Raw genomic sequence first — 20,176 nt, forward strand, 5'->3', positions numbered from 1 at the left:
CCACTGCCGGGGCCTGTCTTCTCCCACGGGCTCAGCCGCGGTGCTGATCTTCTTGACACCTTGGAAAGGGGCCACGTAGGGTGCAGCGGCGGCAGGGAGAAGGCTGTCTCCATCACCAAGCATCCCCGACTGCCCCACGGTGGTTGACGGAGGACCCTCTGCAGTTGCCCAGCCATGCCAGGAAGAGGGGGGACTCCGGGGAGCTCTCAGCTGCCGTGGGGGGTGAGGGTACCCCACAGCATCCCATCCCCCATGGGAAGTGGGGGACCATAGAGCTTCCACGTCTCACAGGTGGCATGGAGCCCCTGAAGCTCCCACTCACTGCCATGGTGGTGGGGGACCCCGGAGCACCAGCAGCAGTGGCTCTGAGCTGAACCCGCCTCCCTGTTTTGTCAGTATCTTTTTAGTGAAAGTTAGGACAGGTCACAGGCAATCGTGAATTTTTGTTTATTTCCCGCGACTTGTCGGAGATTTTTACTAAAAATATCTTAGCCTTACTCATGGTCACAAGCTTTCAAATAGTGGTTGGGAGGTTTCTCAGATTAATGCCAGATTCCTTTCTCCTTTTTATTAAAAGTTCTCTTTGTTATACAGAGACTCAGTGCTTCTGAGAGGGGACGTATTGCTTCTCGGAGGCACCTGGGGTGGTCTGAAGTTTTCCCAGATTACTGGGTGAGAGCTCCAGCTGGTTCTGTTTTGTATTGGAACCCCCTAGGTATTGAACCCGGACTGGGTTGCTGCCGCCTCCACCTGGGAGAAAGGTTAGTCCTGGCAAGAAAAGCAGAAAAATGACAGTAGGTTCCAAAGCCACTAAGAGTGTAATGTGCAAACCAGTGTGTTGAATCTGGGAGGTGACGCACAGAGCCCCTGGATCCTGACCCACAGGGATAATGGAGCCAAGGGCAATTCTTCACGGTGCTGACTGCTCATCGGGAATAATCCGTCTGCACTGACAATCCTAGGGAACAATATGATATATTCAAATCATGACACTGCAAGAGCCAATACCGGCCTAGTCCACAGTGAGTGACCCCTGGAGCTCCCAGGAGAGGCAAGGGAAGGGAACGCAGAAGAAGTGCCAGGACAGGATATTCTGTTCTGGTGCCTCAGACATCTAGGATACCCCTCGATAGTGACCGACTCTCACTGACACTTGTAATCACTTTCCCAGCTGGCACCCTACTCTGTCTAGGAACTCAGCACAGGGAACTGCTTCGCACCTTTCTAGCAGTAATGAGACCCAGCTACAGATGACTGTTTCCCAGGCGGGTACTGGAACAGAGCAGAGGACCTCTTACCGTCTTGGTGCTGGTGGTGGGGACAGCAGACATGGACAGATCGTATGTCTGAGATTTCGTGCTGAATGTTCGGAATCCCTTGATCCATCTCCTGTACTCCTCTCTCACCTGGAGAGTGAGGGACATGGTCACTGCACTATGTAACTAACGCTGAGAAGATCAGACATGGCCACCGCGAGGCCAGTGAAGGTGCTGGGGGGTTGATGACAGGCACGGGCGTTACCTGGCGATTGAGGAGACAGTGCACCAGGAAGATGAATGCTCCCTGCAGGCTGTTGACGATGGTGAATAAATACGCCATGGCCGTGGCTGCTGGGCCGACTTGGAGGAGACCAAGGATCCATGTGCAGCCCAGAATGAAGAGCTGGGCGATGGCTTTAAAGGTCAGTAACCTGGATAAAGGCACATGGAGAGATCCCGTTACAATAATCCTATGGAGAGCAATTGGGTCAGGAGGATCTGAGCAGGGTGGGGTGGAGCTACTGTCCCCTGCTTTCCTATGTGGGACAGGGTTACTCTCAATGCAAATGCACTGGGAATTCATTCCCATGGATCCTAGATATGCTGTTCCCCTCTTGCAATCCTTCATACCCTCCGGTGCCAAGGACCTTCCAAACTAAGGCATCTGACCCTCCAGGATTGTTTTGTTGCCTTCTCACCTGTGGTCTCTGAGGGTGGACACATCTGCATTGAGGGAGGAGAGTTTGTTTCTCAGGATCCACAGGGTAAGGACAAAGAACGTTATATTTATCTATGGGAAGAGTGCGAAATATTTCCTGTAAAACATCCCATCTGGGGCTGGTGACTCCAGCTGAGGCAGAGAACAATTCCCCACCCCCCAACTTCCCCAGGGGAATATGTAGGGACATTTGTTTCCCCCCCTACAAAAAACACTGCAGAGTGGAGCCCTCTCCCTTCCTCGTTCCTTGGGTCATTAACTCGACTAGACCAAACTCTTCTATCTTCACTTGGCAAAACTCCTGCTGACGTCCCTGGGAGCTGTGCCTGAGTAACGTCTGTGGGCCTGGGGATACAACACAGGGACTAATCCCGGGACTGATCACAGCAGATGAGCCAGGTGGGACCTAACTGGGTCTTTCCTTGTGTTTTATGGGCCACGTTTCATTCCCTGCTTCACTGAAATCAATGGGGTCGCAGAGGTGAGAGGAGAATGGGGCCCTGTGGTTCTGTGAGGTACCCACCAGGATTATGGCACAGACTGGTCCCAGGAAGCTCCAATGAAAGTCTCTGTTCAGGCTAAGCCAGCAGCTACAGGGAGGGAGGAAGAAGAAGGTGACTTTAATGGGATTACTGCCCTTTTTCAGTCCTGGGGGCAGAGAGGGGGTGTCACAGGGTAGCTGGCTCTCAAAAGCGAGATGGATCTCAGCCTGCCTGTGACATGGCCGACTCTCTTGCGGGCACCAGGCAAACAGCCCTTCCCATGTACCTCAGCATCTCCTGCTTTCAGCCACCACTTCCTCTTCCAGCTCCTCAAATGACCCTTTCTGGTGTATGGGCGCAGTATTGATGGAGGGCCAGACATGCAGCGGAGGGACATTGGCCTAGCTGCACTGAAGGAAGTGGAGCTGCCCTGATTTACACCAGCAGAGGATCTCGCCTGGGGTGTCTAGAACACGCCACACCCTGTTTTAGTGGCGTCACTCACTTTAGAGAGGGGATCCACAGGGATTTGCACTCTTAAGAAGGTGCATTTGTTTCCTACCCACCAGCCCCACAAACCCAGCCTGGGAGCTGGGCGTCAAGCTGGGATCTTTTTGGTTTGTTCTTCCGCATCATCGGTGGTGTGAGGCGTGTAGATGTCTGACAGGGAGCAACTCAACTGCAGCGCTCGGGGCGGCTTCGTGTCCCTGGGGATGGGAAGGGTCCCAGGGGGACATTCAGCTCCCAGGCAGGGTAAGCCGGGAAATCTAGGTTCAAGTCAGACCTGGGGTGAGCCGGACAAGCACATGGAAGCCCCATCCCAGCTCCCCTTCGGGACGGGCACTGCACGTACTGTGTGTAAGTTCCATAGCCTTCAGGATTCACCGCTGCAGAAATAGCCACCACCAGGGCTGGGAATCCGTAGCCGAACAGGTACATGAATCTCTTCTTGAACCGGCTGGCGCTGGTGTAATTCACGACCTGCAGGTTCCAGACGGTGAGGAAGAGGTGCAGCCCCTCCAGGAACATCCAGCTGAAGCAGGCCAGGAAGAGGTAGTGCAGGAGGCCAGCAATGACAGCACACGCCACCTGGGGGAGACAGAGAGCCCAGGGACACTGCGGTGGGGAAGGGAAATGCTGAGTATGGGGAGACCTGGCGGGGGGGGGTCACACCGGGATTCTTGTTAGCACAGCTCTCCAGGTACAGCGCTCCGTGACCCAGAGACGGCAGGTTCCTCGGTCTATGGAGGGTCCTGTGGGTGCACATTGCTGATGCAGGAAGGGAGCAGAGATTAGTGGTTAGAGCAGGGGAGCAGGGCTCAGGGGATCCAGGTTCTGTTCCCAGCCCTGCCACAGAGTCCCTGGGTGACCTTGGGCAAGTCACATAGGAGAGGGATCGAGGCACAGGGAGACTGTGACATAGGGATAGAACTGGCTGAACTCCAGGGGTTGGGGACACTCAGAGCACTGTGCCCAGTGTGAAGGGACCTAACGAGGTGCAAACAGCCCCCCGGGAATCCCCCCAGTGTCCTGCACAGCCCAGAATCCAGGGAGCACAAAGGGGTTCAAAGCCCCACACCCCAGCCCTGCTGCGAGTGGAGGCACAGAGCAGGGGAGAATCAGGCCATACCTGACTGCCGGGGCGGGTCACCACGGTGAGGAAGAGCAGGTCGGCCAGGAAGAGGCAGAGGCAGAGCTGCAGGTGGAGGGAGGTGCTGACGTTGCGGATGGAGCGGCACAGGAGGAAGGTGAGGATGGCGAGGAGGAGGCACAGCAGGGAGAGGGTCAGTCCCACGTAGGTGATGATGGTCAGTGGGTAGCTCTCCTGTAACACAGCAAAGGGAGAATCACCAGTGAGCCCAGCCCAGCCCCCTCGGCTCCGACTCAGCCTTTTCCCCAGCAAAGCCTCCAGTCGCTCCAGGGAGAGCTTTGCCCACGGCTGGGTGCGGAGCTCAGGGTCCTGCCCTGTGACCCGAGTCTCACGGTGAGATACCGTCACTGCGGTGGGAGCCATTAGGACGGCGAAGCTGGAGAGATGGTCACAGCTGCAGGTGGTGTGAGTGCTGTTCGTGTGCACGGCGGTGCAGCCGTCTGGAGACCAGCTGCCGTTCTCGGCCACCACTTTCCAGTAGACGCAGAGAGCCTCTTCCTCCTCTTTTTTGGCCTGGAAACACAACAGAATCATCCTCATCCTCACAGGACCACAGAACATCGTTTCTGTTATCAGATGTCTACAGCAAACCCAAGGCCACTGACAGCTCCACGGCTCTCCCCACGCAGCCCCCAGTGCCCACTGGGGCCATCCCGGTGACAGCGGAGAGAGAACACAGATCCTGCTGCTGCAGCAAAAGCCCAGGCCCTGCTATTGGAGCGAAAGGGGAATAAATCCTTGCTAGCCGTTAGCACTGGGGAATGTGGCACATGGCTGAGCAGTTCCGACAGCATCCAGCAGAGGGCAATGCTGTGTGCACACATACCCATATGCACCCTAACCACTTCATTACCGTAACAAAGTGGTTCATTACCATATCCCCATATTGACTGGATACATATCACCTCAGGAAGGGATGCTGAGATAAAGTTTCTTGACACCTTAAATGACTGCTTCTTGCAGCAGCTGGTCCTGGAACCCACAAGACGAGAGGCAAATCTTAATTTAGTCCTAAGTGGAACACAGGATCAGGTCGAAGAGGTGAATATAACTGGACCACTTGGTAATAGTGACCATAATATAATAAAATTTAGCATCCCTGTATTGGGGAAAACTCCACAGCGGCCGAACACCGTAGCATTTAATTTCAGAAAGGGGGAACTACACAAAAATGAAGAGGTTAGTGAAACAGAAATTAAAAGGTACAGTACCAAAAGTAAAAACCCTGCAAGTTTTGTGGAAACGTTTTAAAGACACCATAATAGACTCTCAACTGAAATGTATGCCCCAATTTAAAAAACATAGTAAGAGAACCAAAAAAGAGCCACCGTGGTTAAACAACAAAGTAAAAGAAGCAGTGAGAGGCAAAAAGGCATCCTTTAAATAGTGGAAGATAAATCCTTATGAGGAAAATAGAAAAGCGCATAAACTCTGTCAAATGAAGAGTAAAAATATAATTAGAAAGACCAAAAAAAAATTTGAAGAACAGCAGGCTCAAGACTCCAAAAGTAAGAGCAAAAAATGTTTTAAATACATCAGAAGCAGAAATCCTGCTAAATAGCCAGTGAGGCTACTGGACAATCGAGATGCTAAAGGAGCGCTCAAAGATGATAAGGCCATTGCGGAGAAACTAAATGAATTCTTTGAATCAGTTTTCACTGTTGAGGATGTGAGGGAGATTCCCAAACCTGAGCCATTCTTTTTGGGTGAAAGATCTGCAGAGCTGTGCCAAATTGAGGTGTCATTAGAGGAGGTTTTGGAACAAATCGATAAACTAAACAGTAATAAGTCTCCAGGACCTGATGGTCTTCACCCAAGAGTTCTGAAGGAACTCAAATGTGAAATTGCAGGACTATTAACTGTCATCTTTAACCTATTAATTAAATCAGTTTCTGTACCAAATGACTGGAGGATAGCTAATGTGATGCCAATTTTTAAAAATGGCTCCAGAGGTGACCCTGGCAACTATTGGCCAGTAAGCTTCGCTTCAGTGCTGGGAAAATTGGTTGAAACTATCGCAAAGAACAAAATTGTCAGACACGTAGATGAACATAATTTGTTGGGAAATAGTCAACATGGTTTTTGTAAAGGGAAATCATACTTCACCAATCTACTAGAATTCTTTGAGGGGGTCAACAAGCATACGGACAAAGGAGATCCAGTGGATATAGTGTATGTAGATTTTCAGAAAGCCTTTGATAAGGTCCCTCACCAAAAGCTCTTAAGCAAAATAAGCAGTCATGGGATAAGAGGGAAGGTCCTCTCATGGATTGGTAACTGTTTAAATGATAGACAACAAAGGGTAGGTATAAACAGTTTTCAGAATGGAGAGAGGTAAATGGTGATGTCCCCGAGGGATCTGTACCGTGCCCAGTCCTATTTAACATATTCATAAATGATCTGGAAAAAGGGGTAAACAGTGAGGTGGCAAAATTTGCAGATGATACAAAACTACTCAAGATAGTTAAGTCCCAGGCAGACCGCGAAGAACTACAAAAGGATCTTACAAAATTGGGCGACTGGGCAACAAAAATGGCAGATGAAATTTAATATTGATAAATGCAAAGTAATGCACATTGGAAAACATAATCCTAACTATAAATATAAAATGATTGGGTCTAAATTAGCTGTTACCACTCAAGAAAGAGATCTTGGAGTCAATGTGGATAGTTCTCTGAAATCATCCACTCAACGTGCAGTGGCAGTCAAAAAAGCGAACAGAATGTCTTGATTCCCAAATCATCAAGAAAGGGATTGATAATAAAGACAGAAAATATCATATTGCCTCTGTATAAATCCATGGTATGCCCATATCCTGAACACTGAATGCAGATATGGTCACCCCATCTCGAAAAAGATATATTGTAATTGGAAAAGGTTCAGAAAAGGGCAACAAAAATGATTAAGGGTATAGAATGGCTTCCATATGAGGAGAGATTAATAAGACTGGGACTTTTCATCTTGGAAAAGAGGCAACTAAGCAGGGATATGATAGAGGTCTATAAAATCATGAGTGGTATAGTAAAAGTAAACAAGGAAATGTTATTTACTCCTTCTCATAATACAAGAACAAGGAGCCACCAAATGAAATTAATAGGTAGAAGGTTTAAAACAAACACAAGCAAGTATTTTTTCATGCAACACACGGTTAACCTCTGGAACACCTTGCCAGAGGGTGTTGCAAAGGTCAAGACTATATCAGGGTTCAGAAGGAAGGTAGATAGGCCCATCAATGGCTATTAGCCAGGATGGGCAGGAATGGTGTCCCTAGCCTCTTTTTGCCAGAAGCTGGGATTGGGAGACAGGGCATGGATCACTTGATGATAACCTGTCTGTTCTTTCCGTTTGGTGCAGCTGCCATTGGCCACTGTCAGAGGACAGGATACTGGGCTTGATTGACCTTTGGTCTGACCCAGTATGGCCGTTCTTATGTTTCATGCTGATTCCATGAACCCCACTATCTACAGAAAGTGGCTTCCAGATATTTCGGCTCAGGGGTGAGCTAGGCGGAGCTGTTACCCTAGAGCACTTTGCATGCCTATGAGTCATGGCAGGACCCCCGGTAACCTCCTCCAGTAACACAGCCCCAAGGCGTCAGGAATAAGGAGGCCTCCTCTTCTCAGGACCATCAGGAGCCAGAAAGGCAGCACGGTCCAAATGCCTGGCAGGAGATTGTGCCTTCTATATGCAACTCTGATAGTCCAGATACAGAGCAAAGAGAGGGGATCTCCCTCCACGCACCTGTTTATGTCGCAGGGTGAAGTTTGCGGGTCTGGATAGGTTAATGGGTCTCCCATCTCCAATGGCCCCACTCACCACCCTGGAATTGAGGTGACTTTTCTCCAGTTTCCCACCAGCCCGTTGATTTCCCTCGCTGAGACGTCTCACACTCATGATGGAGTCCAGGGTGGAGTAGGAAATAAAAGCAGCAGCCCCCACACCAGCTGGGAGAGGAGATCATAGAATCATAGAATCTCAGGGTTGGAAGGGACCTCAGGAGGTATCTAGACCAACCCCCTGCTCAAAGCAGGACCAAACCCAACTAAATCATCCCAGCCAGGGCTTTGTCAAGCCTGACCTTAAAAACCTCTAAGGAAGGAGATTCCACTACCTCCCTAGGTAACCCATTCCAGTTCTTCACCACCCTACTAGTGAAAAAGTTTTTCCTAATGTCCAACCTAAACCTCCCCCTCTGCAACTTAAAACCATTACTCCTTGTTCTGTCATCTTCTACCACTGAGAACAGTCTAGATCCATCCTCTTTGGAACCCCCTTTCAGGTAGTTGAAAGCAGCTATCAAATCCCACCTCATTCTTCTCTTCTGCAGGCTAAACAATCTCAGTTCCCTCAGCCTCTCCTCATAAGTCATGTGCTCCAGCCCCCTAATCATTTTTGTTGCCCTCCGCTGGACTCTCTCCAATTTATCCACATCCTTCTTGTAGTGTGGGGCCCAAAACTGGACACAGTACTCCAAATGAGGCCTCACCAGATGATCCCTCGTTAGGGAGATTGGGACACTATTGCAAAGAATGACCCTGCAAGGTGCTCAGGGGTCACAGCGAATCTGTGGCGGATCTGGGAATGGAACCCAGGATCCTGGCCACGACTCTTAAGGTTTAGCCACTGGACCGTGCTACCTCTTCCCTCGGAGCCCCCAGGAACGCATCCTGCTGGAAACGTCCAGCTGCAGGATGCAGAGATGAAGATTCAGGTTCTCAGTGAGAGCAGGAGAGGAGCTTGCCGGGGATGAGCTTCTCCTGGTGCTGGAGGATTCGGGGCCCTGAATATGGCAGCTGAGGGTCCAAGTTACGCTGGTCCCCCACATCTCCATTTGGGGGTCTAGCTAGACTAGGAGGTCCCTGCCCTTTCCATTCTCTGGGCCCACTTCATACCAGAGACCCTGTCATGAGCCGTCTCCCCTCTGTGCCCCCAACTCCTCACTGCTGGGGGCTCAAGCTGTGGGACAGGCAGGAACGAAGGTGTCAGCTCCATGGCCACAGCCTGAGAACCACTGGCTCAGCCAGCAAGGAGCACTCCAGGGCTAGAGACAGAGGCCAGGGCCCGGCCTGGGGATCCATGGGGAGGGAGGGAGGAAGGGGGGAACCCAGACTGGGGTTCGGTGCCCGGGAACAGCTCTGTGCTGTGGTTTGGTCCCTGGGTGTCTCCATCCCCAGGATGGTACCTTGTGTGGCTGCCTCGGTGATTGTATCACAGCGCACGTCCATCGTCTCTTCGTGAGCGCTCAGTGTGAAGACCTTGCTGTGCTGGCTGCAGTTCCCTGTGACGAGCCGCGTCTGGATAGCTGGGGGGGTGGGGGTGAGGAATGACAGAGCCCCTCGCTGTGAAACCACTTCCCTGGGAATCTGTCCATTCTGGGCCAGATCCACCCCCCTCCCACTCCACTTGGAGCCAGGGGGCTTCAGGGCTCTTCCGCACCGTGGGAGGGGGAAGTTTGGAGCCCCACCTCCAAGTTGCAATGACCCTCATTCTGGCTCTGTCTCCCTGGGGATGCTGCATCCCCAGCAGGGGGAGTAGTAGGGGTGGGGGGAGGCGCCTGGCTCAGCGTGGCAGCCCCTAGTGGTGAAATGCCAAATATTACATGTAAACCCTTCTCTGTTGCTCCTGGGGACACTGGCAGGGCTGGGTTATATTTCCTGGTGCAGGGGCCGTGCTGTTCTGTGTCTGTACTGAACACAGGCTCACATCACAATGGTATTTAGGCTCTAACTTCCAGTGGATTTGGGGCACAGTGTGTAACCCCGTATCTCACGGCAGCCAGCAGGTGGCGCTGAGAGCCACACGTCCCCCCTCACCCAGAGACTCTGTGGTCATGTTCTGTGTTGTCCTCTCCGGAGACTGGAGCGCAATGGCCAGCGCGGCCCGTTCCACGCTCTGCAGGACGAACGTTACAGCCGACACAACCTCGTCCTTGCCTCCACCCTCCAAGCGGGAGGTGCGGTTCAGGACCGAGTTGAAAGGGAGAGTAGCGTTCTGGGGACAGGAAAGGAAAATCCCTGGGAGCGAGGAGTCTGGGGGTTCAGGTGCCACGTCCCCTGTGTGTTCCCAGGGGGCATCGGCATCCCAGCCTCTCCCAGTTGAGGGGGCAGAAGTACTCTCAGAGGGGGAGCTCGTTACAAAGGGGGTCCACTGAGGGCTGACTGAGGGCCCCACTGGCACCTGAAGTCAAATGGGGCTAGAACACTTTGTCTTTCCTTGTTTGCTCCTGCTCCCCCATCCCTCCATTACAGATGCCAGGGAACAACATTGTCACAAGCCCACGGCTTCCTAGGCTGTCTCTATGCTGCATCCGGCAGCTGCTCAGAAATGTCTGGCAGGGCAGGGATAGAACCCAGATCCTGCTGCCTGAAAAACCCAGGTCACTGACAGATGAGCTGAAGGAGAATCCCCATTAACTGTTAGCAGTATAGCACAGGGGTAGGCAACCTATGGCATGCGTGCTGAAGGCGGCACACGAGCTGATTTTCAGTGGCACTCACACTGCTCTGCTCCAGGCCACCGGTCCAGTTGGCTCTGCATTTTAATTTAATTTTAAATAAGCTTCTTAAACATTTTAAAAACCTTATTTACAATACATACAGCAATAGTTTAGTTATATATTATAGATTTATAGAACGAGACCTTCTAAAAAACATTAAAATGTGTTACTGGCACGTGAAACTTTAAATTAAAGTAAATAAATGAAGAGTTGGCACACTGCTTCTGAAAGGTTGCCGACTCCTTGTATGGCACCTCTGATGAACAACAACAGTTCTGAACACTAGAGGGGGCATGTGGATGGACAAACACCAACATGCACTCACACCACTAGAGCACATGTGCACACAGACACAAACATCACTTGAGGGTGCACCCCCCCTCCCCACAGCAGAGGAGGGCACAGATCTTTTCTGAGGAGTATCTACATGTCTCCTTCCCCCCCCAGTGAGATTCCTAACCTGGCACAGCAGCACGCAGGGCTCTGGGGCACACACAGGGGCACTAGCCTGCAGGACACATTCAAGGGGCGGAGCCTCTCACCTCCAGTGATAACGTCGCACTCCCGTCTCCAAACATGATCATCAAAATGTTGAAGGTCGAATTAAGGAAAGAGGAAAAATTGCTGCTTTCACCGCTCCACTTTCCCTGCAGAGAGACCCGGGCAGAGGGTGAGTTCTGCAGGCGCTGAAGGGCGACCAACATTGGTGTTTGCCTTATGCAGGGCCTGATCCTGACACCCCTCATTGAGTGAATAAAGCTTTTATACCAGATGTGTCCAAGACATGTACGATGGCGCTGTTGCCACAGCGAGAGGTTCATGGGGAGAAAGGGAACAGTTTCTAGTAACAGCTGGAATATATCAAGGCTTGGGACTAAGTCCCTTTTTGTTCACGTAGGTGCTCGATGCATTGAAAGAAAGTAGCCAGAGAGTGGCCCCCTGGCACGTGCCTTTTGCAGATGATGTCGTGCTCATGGGGGAGAGAAAAGAGGATGTGAAGGAAGATGCAGAGACATAGAGGTGCATATTGGAAAGGAATGGCATGAAAATGAGCAGAAGAAATCAGAGTATATGGTCTGTAGATTCAGTGCTCTCCTTCAGGAAAACAATGGGTGGGTAAGTCTGGGGACCAGCCACTAGCAAAGCTACAGAAGTTTTAGAAGGTTCAATATCAATTTGAAACCCCCTAGAATATAATAAGTTGATAAGTTTGTTTATGAGGTTATGTGAAACAGTGTCAAAAGCCTTACTAAGGTCAATATGACACATGCATCTGACGAAGTGAGTATTCACCCACGAAAGCTTATGTTCCAATATGTCTGTAAGGTGCCACAGGACCCTTTGTCGCTTTTTACAGATCCACACTAACACTGCTACCCCTGTGATACTTGACAAGGTGATAAAAAACAGCCAGCATGGATTTGTCAAGAAAAAATCCCATCCAATCAACAGCTTTCTTTGGTAGGGTAACAAGCCTCGTGGATAGCTGAGAAGTAGTAGACATGGTATATATTGACCTTAGTAAGGCTTTTGACACTGTCTCACGTAACCGCATAAACAAACAAGGGAAATACAACCTATATGGAGCCACTCTAAGGTGGGTGAATAACTAGTTGGAAAACCATTCCCAGAGAGTAGTTATCAGTGGTTCGCAGTCAAGCTGGAAGCTCGTATCCAGTGGGGTCCTGCAAGGATCAGTTCTGGGTCTGGCTCTGTTCAGTATCTTCATCAATGATTTAGAGAATGGCACACAGAGAACACTTATAAAGTTTGTGGATGATACCAATCTGGGAGGGTTTGTAAGTGCTTTGGAGAATAGGATTAAAATTCAAAATGATCTGGACAAACTGGAGAAATGGTCTGAAGTAAATAGGATGAAATTCAACAAGGACAAATGCAAAGTTCTCCATTTAGGAAGGAACAATCAGTTACACACATTCCAAATGGGAAATGACTGCCTAGGAAGGAGCACTGTGGAAAGGGATCTATGGGTCATAGTGGACCACAAGCTAAATATGAGTCAACCGTGTAAAGCTGTTCCAAAAAAATGCGAATCTCATTCTGGGATGTATTAGCAGGAGTGTTGTAAGCAAGACATGAGAAGTAATTCTAAGGCTCTACTCTGCTCTCATTAGGCCTCAACTGGAGTATTGTGTCCAGTTCTGGCACCACATTTCATGAAGGACGTGGACAAGTTGCAGAAAGTCCAGAGAAGAGTGAGAAAAGTGATCAATGGTCTAGAAAACACAACCTATGAGGGAAGATTGAAAAAATTGCATTTGTTTAGTCTGGAAAAAAGAAGATTGAGAAGGGACATGATAACAGTTTTCAAATAGATGAAGGGTTGTTACAAGGAGGAGGGAGAAGAATTGTTCTCCTTAAACTCTGACGATAGGACAAGAAGCAATGGGCTTAAATTGCAGCAAGGACAGTTTAAATTGGACACTAGAAAAAGTTTCTTGTCAGGATAATTAAGAACTAGAATAAATTGCCTAGGGAGATTGTGGAATCTCCATCACTGGAGATTTTTAAGAGCAGGTTGGACAAACACCTGTCAGGGATGGTCTAGATAATACTTATTCCTGCCATCACTGCAGGGAACTGGACTAGATGGCCTCTCAAGGTCCCTTCCATTCCTATAATTCTATGATATTACAGGAAAACTATGAATTCAACAAAAAACGTATAAGCAGACTGGGAAAGTCATGGAGTAAAGGGAGAGAAGTGAGGGAGTTCTCTATGAAAGGAGAACACCTGTCAAATAGAAAAGTAAGATCTAGAAGATGGTCATCAGGCCTGCACTTTTGTATGGTTCCAAAATCCAGGGACTGAGGAAGAGCCAGGAGCTATTCATGAAGACAGAGGACGTGAAAATGTTAAGATGGATGCTTGGAGTTACAAGGACGGGCCATGGTCGACATGAGGTAATTAGGGCAAGTGAAAGTAGGACCAATGATAGAGAAGCTGAGGGATCCAGGCTCAGATGGTGTGGGCCTGTGACAAGAAGGTCAGAAGAACAAACAGGAAACAAGGCGCTAAACTTAGATGCAGAAGATAAGAGGATTGGGAGACTCCAGACTAGATGGGTGGCTCAGGCTGTCATACAAAAGGATGTGATGAGCTGTGGAGTTTCTAAGGAACTGCTTCAAGACAAACTGGAATGGAGAAGGACTTGAAGAGCTGATCGCATGTAGATGGGACCAGCCTAGAAGGATGAGGAGGATCGAATCCCAGGGATGAAAGGAACAAACACAGTATTGCTCTGATCTTGGATTGGGGTTTACATGGGTCACCGTAATAGCAACAGCAAAGGTTTTTGTCTGGGAATTTCCATATTGGTGGTAAAACACACAGAGCAAAATCCCCAACAAATGAATAATGGGGTCAAACGAACCTGCAGAGAGAAATTCCTGAACATCTCTTTGATGGCCACGAACTCAGCGCTGGAGTTAATGCTGGGGACTTGGAGTGAAGGGAAGAGAGGAGCAGACGTTAGAGTTTTCACATCAGATTTTCATATTAACTCACTCCTGCCTAGGGGAAAAATCCCTTCTCTTCCCAGCCCCGATGGCTGCTTTCTGTCCACATGCCAGTCCTGCCCTGCCAATAGTTTAACATGTGGCTGCTGCAAAACTCCCATCTCCCTCCCTTCCTCCCCGTCGCACTCTCTCTCTCTCTCCCCTCCATTTACACTCCACTTTGCCTGTCCCTGCTGCTCCTGTGGTTTGGTTCTGGACCCAGCTCCCAGTGGACGGGATTTGGCCGGCTGGGCAGGCAGACTGGTAACTCCCTTAGTTGTTGTTGCACTGGGCTCTCTCTGTCCCCCCAGCTCCATACCTGAAGCAGCAGGCCTGGACAGGGAGTGAAGAACCCCTGAGGCTGCAGAAGGAGTTGAGGTGCCCGGGGGGTGCAGGGGCACATGTGCAGGCTGCAGGGAGCAGAACGAATTGCTGGGCTGGGTGAGGGGCACAGAATGAATTAACCATAATGTGGGGGGATTGGTGGAGAAGCTGGAGGCTCCACGCCGTCAGGAACCAGAGATCTCCTGCTGTGTGGAAAGAACCTCTGTATCCTACCCAGGGAAGAGTGGGCAGTGCGGGAATGGCCACCAGCACATGGGAGGGTGGCTTCATAAGTCAAAATACAGACCCGACACGATGAGATCATCTTTTTCAAAGGAACAGCAAAGAATCCTGTGGCACCTTATAGACTCATGAGCTGCAAAATGTCTGTTAGTCTATAAGGTGCCACAGGATTCTTTGCTGCTTCTACAGAACCAGACTAACACGGCTACCCCTCTGATACTTTTTCAAAGGAAAAAATCCCACAATTTTGGGGCCAATCTACTGATTTTGGGAGTCTGACTCCTGATCTCTGCACTCCTGGGGTTGGTGTCACTGAGATTCCCACCCAGAGGGCTTGGCCAGCGCCCTCTCTGCTCCCTGCCAGCATAGTCACAGGTTCTGGCAACTGAAATCACTGGGGGCTGGGAATGCCAGCAGGGGATCCCACTTGAGAGAAAACTTTTTTTGATGGCTTAAGTTCACACACAAGGGCCTCCCACAGCCCAGGCCTCCTCCCGGTGGGTCCAGATTCTGCTCTCACACTGGGTTAAATCTGGAGATACTCTGAAACTGTGGCCAATGGGAGCTGCGGAGGCGGTGCCTGCAGGTGGAGGCAGTGTGTGGAGACTCCTGACCCACCCCCCATGAGCCGCAAGGACCTGCCAGCTACTTCCGGGAGCAGTGCAGGGCCAGGGTAGGAAGAGAGCCTGCCTTAGCCCTGTTTTGCTGTCGACCGGGACCCACCGAGATAAGCGCCACCCGGCTGCAGCCCGTACCCTTTACCCCCTCCCGCAACCCTAATCCTCTGCCCTAGCCGTGAGCCGCCTCCCAGATCCCACACCCCTTACCACACTCCAACCCGCTACCCCAGCCCTGAGCTCCCTCCCTCACCCAAACTCCCTCCCAGAGCCTGCACCCCACAACCCTCCCCCCACAAACCCACCTGCACCCCAACCCCCTTCCCCAGGCTCAGCCCAGAGCCTGCACCCCCTCCCACACCCCAAACTCCTGCCGCATACAGGGCAGGCTACAGGCACCAGCATTCCAAGCTGGTGCTTGGGGCGGCAATGTGCAAGGGGCGGCAGTCCCTATTGTTTTGCCCCCAAGCAGCGCGCTGAAACGCCGCCGCGAACAGCGAGGGCAGTCCGTGTGCCCTTAGGGCAGCACGCACGTTTCCATGGTGGCAGCAATTCGGCAGCAGCTTCTATGTTTACTGTCTGGCGGCTTCAGCTAAACATAGAAGCTGCCGCCAAATTGCCACCGCCAGGGAAACGCGCCTGCCGCCCTAAGGGCACACGGACTGCCCCCGCCGTCCGCGGCGGCAATTGGTGCACTGCTTGGGGCAGCGAAAACTGTAGAGCCGGCCCTGGCCCCATACTGGTGAAAGTGAGGGAGAGAGGGAGGGAGAGGGATGCAGTGGGCAGGGCGGGGCCTTGGAGAAAGGGAGGGAGAAGGGTGTTTTGGTTTGTGTGATTAGACAGTTGGCAGCCCTAGGGAGGAGACACTCCGCCCCTGGGGGCCCTGCTCACCCACTCCCCGGCCTGGCTCCGGCACAGATCAGTCTCATCCTGGCCTGGCCCTGATGTGGCCCCTACCCCGCTCCCCAAGTCAGACCTGGGCACGCTGGTGCCTGTGGCTCTGACATAACCAGAAACACCCCAGTGGACGGACAGGCTGGGCTGGGGGAAGGTGAGAGCCCCAGACCAATTCCCAGCCTGCTGCCCCCTTAGGCAAGACCTCTGCCTGTGCAGCCCCAGACCCTGCTCAGCCCCCCAGGTACGCCCTCCATGCCCCCCGCGGCAGGACCCACCTTTGCACAGGGTCGTGTTCCCGTTGGAGGGGATGTAGCCGGCCAGGCACTCACACCGGTAGCTCCCATTGGTGTTGATGCACGTGGTCCTGGGGCCACAGATATCTGTGGTCTTGTTGCACTCGTCGATGTCTGAGAGGGGAAAGTGTGGAGGAGGGTGTCACACACAGCACGGCTGGTAGCGCATGGGGGTGAATGACATGGAGCCCCCAATTTTAGGGGGCTTAGTCTGTCTGTCAGTCTGTCTGCTCCATCTCACCCCTCCCCCATTCAATTCTGCTTTCTTCCCTGAGGAAGTAGGGGCAGGGCCCCAGAAGAAAGCTAAGCTCTCCCCGATATTTATCCATAACGCTTCTGCTTCTCACAGAAATCCTTGTGGCTAAAATCCCCTTCACCTGGACTTCAGCAAACAAGTCAGTCAGCAGGGAGAGTCCAGAGCGCTCACGGATCCTTCCCTTGGGCCGAGTTCCAGCAGCTCTTTCTCTGACTCCCCTTCTCTCTCTTTCCCATGGCAGCGTTTTGCTATTTCCCGCTACGCCCCTTCCCCTCCGTCATTATTTGCATAAAGGCAGCACCCAGAGCGCTGCACCCACACGGCCATAAAGAGCTTCTAGACTAAATAGATGAGAGGTGGGAGAGAAAACTGAGGCAGGGAATTGCCTAAGGACACTCAGCAGTAACAGAGTGCCCACGTGGGCACCAATGATACTGCCAAGAATGACCTTGAGCGTATCACTGCAGACTACGTGGCTCTGGGAAGAAGGATAAAGGAGTTTGAGGCACAAGTGGTATTCTTGTCTATTCTCCCTGTGGCAGGAAAAGGCCAGGGTAGAGACCGTCGAATCGTGGAAATCAATGAATGGCTACGCAGATGGTGTCGGAGAGAAGGGTTTGGATTCTTTGACCATGGGATGGTCTTCCAAGAAGAAGGATTGCTAGGCAGAGACGGGATCCACCTCACGAAGAGAGGGAAGAGCATCTTTGCAAGCAGGCTGGCTAACCTAGTGAGGAGGGCTTTAAACTAGGTTCACCGGGGGAAGGAGACCAAAGCCCCGAGGTAAGTGGGGAAGTGGGATATCGGGAGAAAGCACAAGTAGGTGAGTGCAAGAGGGGAGGGCTCCAGCCCCATACTGGAACACCAGGACGATCAGTGAGTTATCTTACATGCCTATACACAAATGCAAGAAGCCTGGGGAACAAGCAGGGAGAACTAGAAGTCCTGGCACAGCCAAGGAATTATGATGTAATTGGAATAACAGAGACTTGGTGGGATAACTCACATGATTGGAGTACTGTCATGGATGGATATAAACTGTTCAGGAAGGATAGGCAGGGCAGAAAAGGTGGAGGAGTTGCGTTGTATGTAAGAGAGCAGTGTGACTGCTCAGAGCTCCAGTATGAAACTGCAGAAAAACCTGAGAGTCTCTGTATTAAATTTAGAAGATGAACAACAAGGGTGATGTCGTGGTGGGAGTCTGCTACAGACCACAGGACCAGGGGGATGAGGTGGACGAGGCTTTCTTCCAGCAACTAACAGAAGTTGCTAGATCACAGGCCCTGGTTCTCATGGGTGACTTTAATCACCCTGATATCTGCTGGGAGAGCAATACAGCAGTGCACAGACAATCCAGGAAGTTTCTGGAAAGTGTAGGGGACAATTTCCTGGTGCAAGTGCTGGAGGAACCAACTAGGGGAAAAGCTCTTCTTGACCTGCTGCTCACAAACAGGGAAGAAATAGTAGAGGAAGCAATAATGGATGGGAACCTGAGAGGCAGTGACCATGAGATGGTTGAGTTCAGGATCCTGATACAAGGAAGAAAGGAGAGCAGTAGAACAGAGACCCTGGACTTCAGAAAAGCAGACTTCGACTCCCTCAGGGAACTGATGGGCAAGGTCCCCTGGGAGAATAACATGATGGGGAAAGGAGTCGAGGAAAGCTGGCTGTATTTTAAAGAATCCTTATTGAGGTTGCAGGAACAAACCATCCCGATGTGTAGGAAGAAAAGTAAATATGGCAGGCGACCAGCTTGGCTTATCAGTGAAATCCTTGCTCATCTTAAACACAAAAAAACAGCTTACAAGAAGTGGAAGATTGGACAAATAACCAGGGAGGAGTATAAAAGTATTGCTCAGGCATGCAGGAGTACAATTAGGAAGGCCAAATCACACTTGGAGATGCAGCTAGCCGGAGACGTTAGGAGTAACAAGAAGGGTTTCTTCAGGTATGTTAGCAACAAGAAGAAAGTCAAGGAAAGTGTGGGCCCCTTGCTGAATGAGGGAGGGAACCTAGTGACAGAGGATGTGGAGAAAGCTAGTGTACTCAATGCTTTTTTTGCCTCTGTCTTCACAGACAAGGTCAGCTCCCAGACAGCTGCACTCTGCAGCACGGTACGGGGAGGAGGTGACCAGCTCTCTGTGGAGAAAGAAGTAGTTCGGGACTATTTAGAAAAGCTGGACGAGCACAAGTCCATGGGGCCGGATGCACTGCATCCGAGGGTGCTAAAGGAGTTGGCCGATGAGATTGCAGAGCCATTGGCCATTATCTTTGAAAAATCATGGCGATTGGGGGAGGTCCCGGATGACTGGAAAAAAGCTAATGTAGTGCCCATCTTTAAAAAAGGGAAGAAGGAAGATCCAGGGAACTACAGGCCAGTCAGTCTCACCTCAGTCCCTGTAAAAATCATGGAACAGGTCCTCAAGGAATCAATTCTAAACCACTTAAAGGAGGGGAAAGTGATCAGGAACAGTCAGCATGGATTCACCAAGGGCAAGTCATGCCTGACTAACCTAATTGCCTTCTATGATGAGATAACCAGCTCTGTGGATGAGGGGAAAGCAGTGGATGTGCTATTTCTGGACTTTAGCAAAGCTTTGGATACAGTCTCCCACAGTATTCTTGCCAGCAAGTTAAAGAAGTCTGGGCTGGATGAACGGACAGTAAGGTGGATAGAAAACTGGCTAGATGGTCGGGCTCAACGGGTAGTGATCAATGGTTCCATGTTGGCAGCCGGTATCAAGTGGAGTGCCCCAAGGGTCGGTGCTGGGGCCGGTTTTGTTCAATATCTTCATTAACGATCTGGAGGATGGTGTGGACTGCACCCTTAGCAAGTTTGCAGATGACACTAAACTGGGAAGAGTGGTTGATACGCTGGAGGGTAGGGATAGGATACAGAGGGACCTAGACAAATTAGAGGATTGGGCCAAAAGAAATATGATGAGGTTCAACAAGGACAAGTGCAGAGTCCTGCACTTAGGACGGAAGAATCCCATGCACTGCTACAGACTAGGGACCGAATGGCTGGGCAGCAGTTCTGCAGAAAGGGACCTAGGGGTTACGGTGGACGAAAAGCTGAATATGAGTCAACAGTGTGCCCTTGTTGCCAAGAAGGCTAATGGCATTTTGGGTTGTATAAGTAGGGGCATTTCCAGCAGATCGAGGGATGTGATCATTCCCCTCTATTCAGCACTGGTGAGGCCTCATTTGGAGTACTGTGTCCAGTTTTGGGCCCCACACTACAAGAAGGATGTGGATAAATTGGAGAGAGTCCAGCGGAGGGCAACAAAAATGATTAGGGGGCTGGAGCACATGACTTATGAGGAGAGGCTGAGGGAACTGAGATTGTTTAGCCTGCAGAAGAGAAGAATGAGGTGGGATTTGATAGCTGCTTTCAACTACCTGAAAGGGGGTTCCAAAGA

The 20,176-nt window shown here is 50.9% G+C and overlaps 1 protein-coding gene across 7 annotated transcripts in view; it reads right to left on the reverse strand.

The window, feature by feature from the left end:
- Positions 1 to 475: 475 nt before the first annotated feature.
- LOC123353434 (adhesion G protein-coupled receptor E3-like) overlaps positions 476 to 20,176 on the reverse strand; it is a 29,124-nt gene continuing 9,423 nt past the window's right edge. For 3 of the 7 annotated variants that reach the window (XM_044994513.1, XM_044994509.1, XM_044994510.1), the window contains 12 exons: positions 16,481 to 16,612; positions 14,001 to 14,068; positions 11,149 to 11,253; positions 9,924 to 10,101; positions 9,293 to 9,412; positions 7,852 to 8,054; positions 4,090 to 4,623; positions 3,313 to 3,548; positions 2,501 to 2,567; positions 1,958 to 2,049; positions 1,522 to 1,690; positions 1,245 to 1,406 (listed from right to left, as the gene is read on the reverse strand). In XM_044994513.1, coding sequence (XP_044850448.1) covers positions 1,245 to 1,406; positions 1,522 to 1,690; positions 1,958 to 2,049; positions 2,501 to 2,567; positions 3,313 to 3,548; positions 4,090 to 4,623; positions 7,852 to 8,054; positions 9,293 to 9,412; positions 9,924 to 10,101; positions 11,149 to 11,253; positions 14,001 to 14,068; positions 16,481 to 16,612 — 2,066 coding nt within the window. Of the gene's footprint in view, positions 959 to 1,244; positions 1,407 to 1,521; positions 1,691 to 1,957; positions 2,050 to 2,500; positions 2,568 to 3,312; positions 3,549 to 4,089; positions 4,624 to 7,851; positions 8,055 to 9,292; positions 9,413 to 9,923; positions 10,102 to 11,148; positions 11,254 to 14,000; positions 14,069 to 16,480; positions 16,613 to 20,176 lie in introns of those variants that run through there. The other 4 variants (XM_044994516.1, XM_044994512.1, XM_044994511.1 and 1 more) reach the window with 4 other exon arrangements.

This window comes from Mauremys mutica, chromosome 20, assembly GCF_020497125.1.
Source record: "Mauremys mutica isolate MM-2020 ecotype Southern chromosome 20, ASM2049712v1, whole genome shotgun sequence".
In the NCBI taxonomy this organism is placed as follows: Eukaryota; Metazoa; Chordata; order Testudines; family Geoemydidae; genus Mauremys; species Mauremys mutica.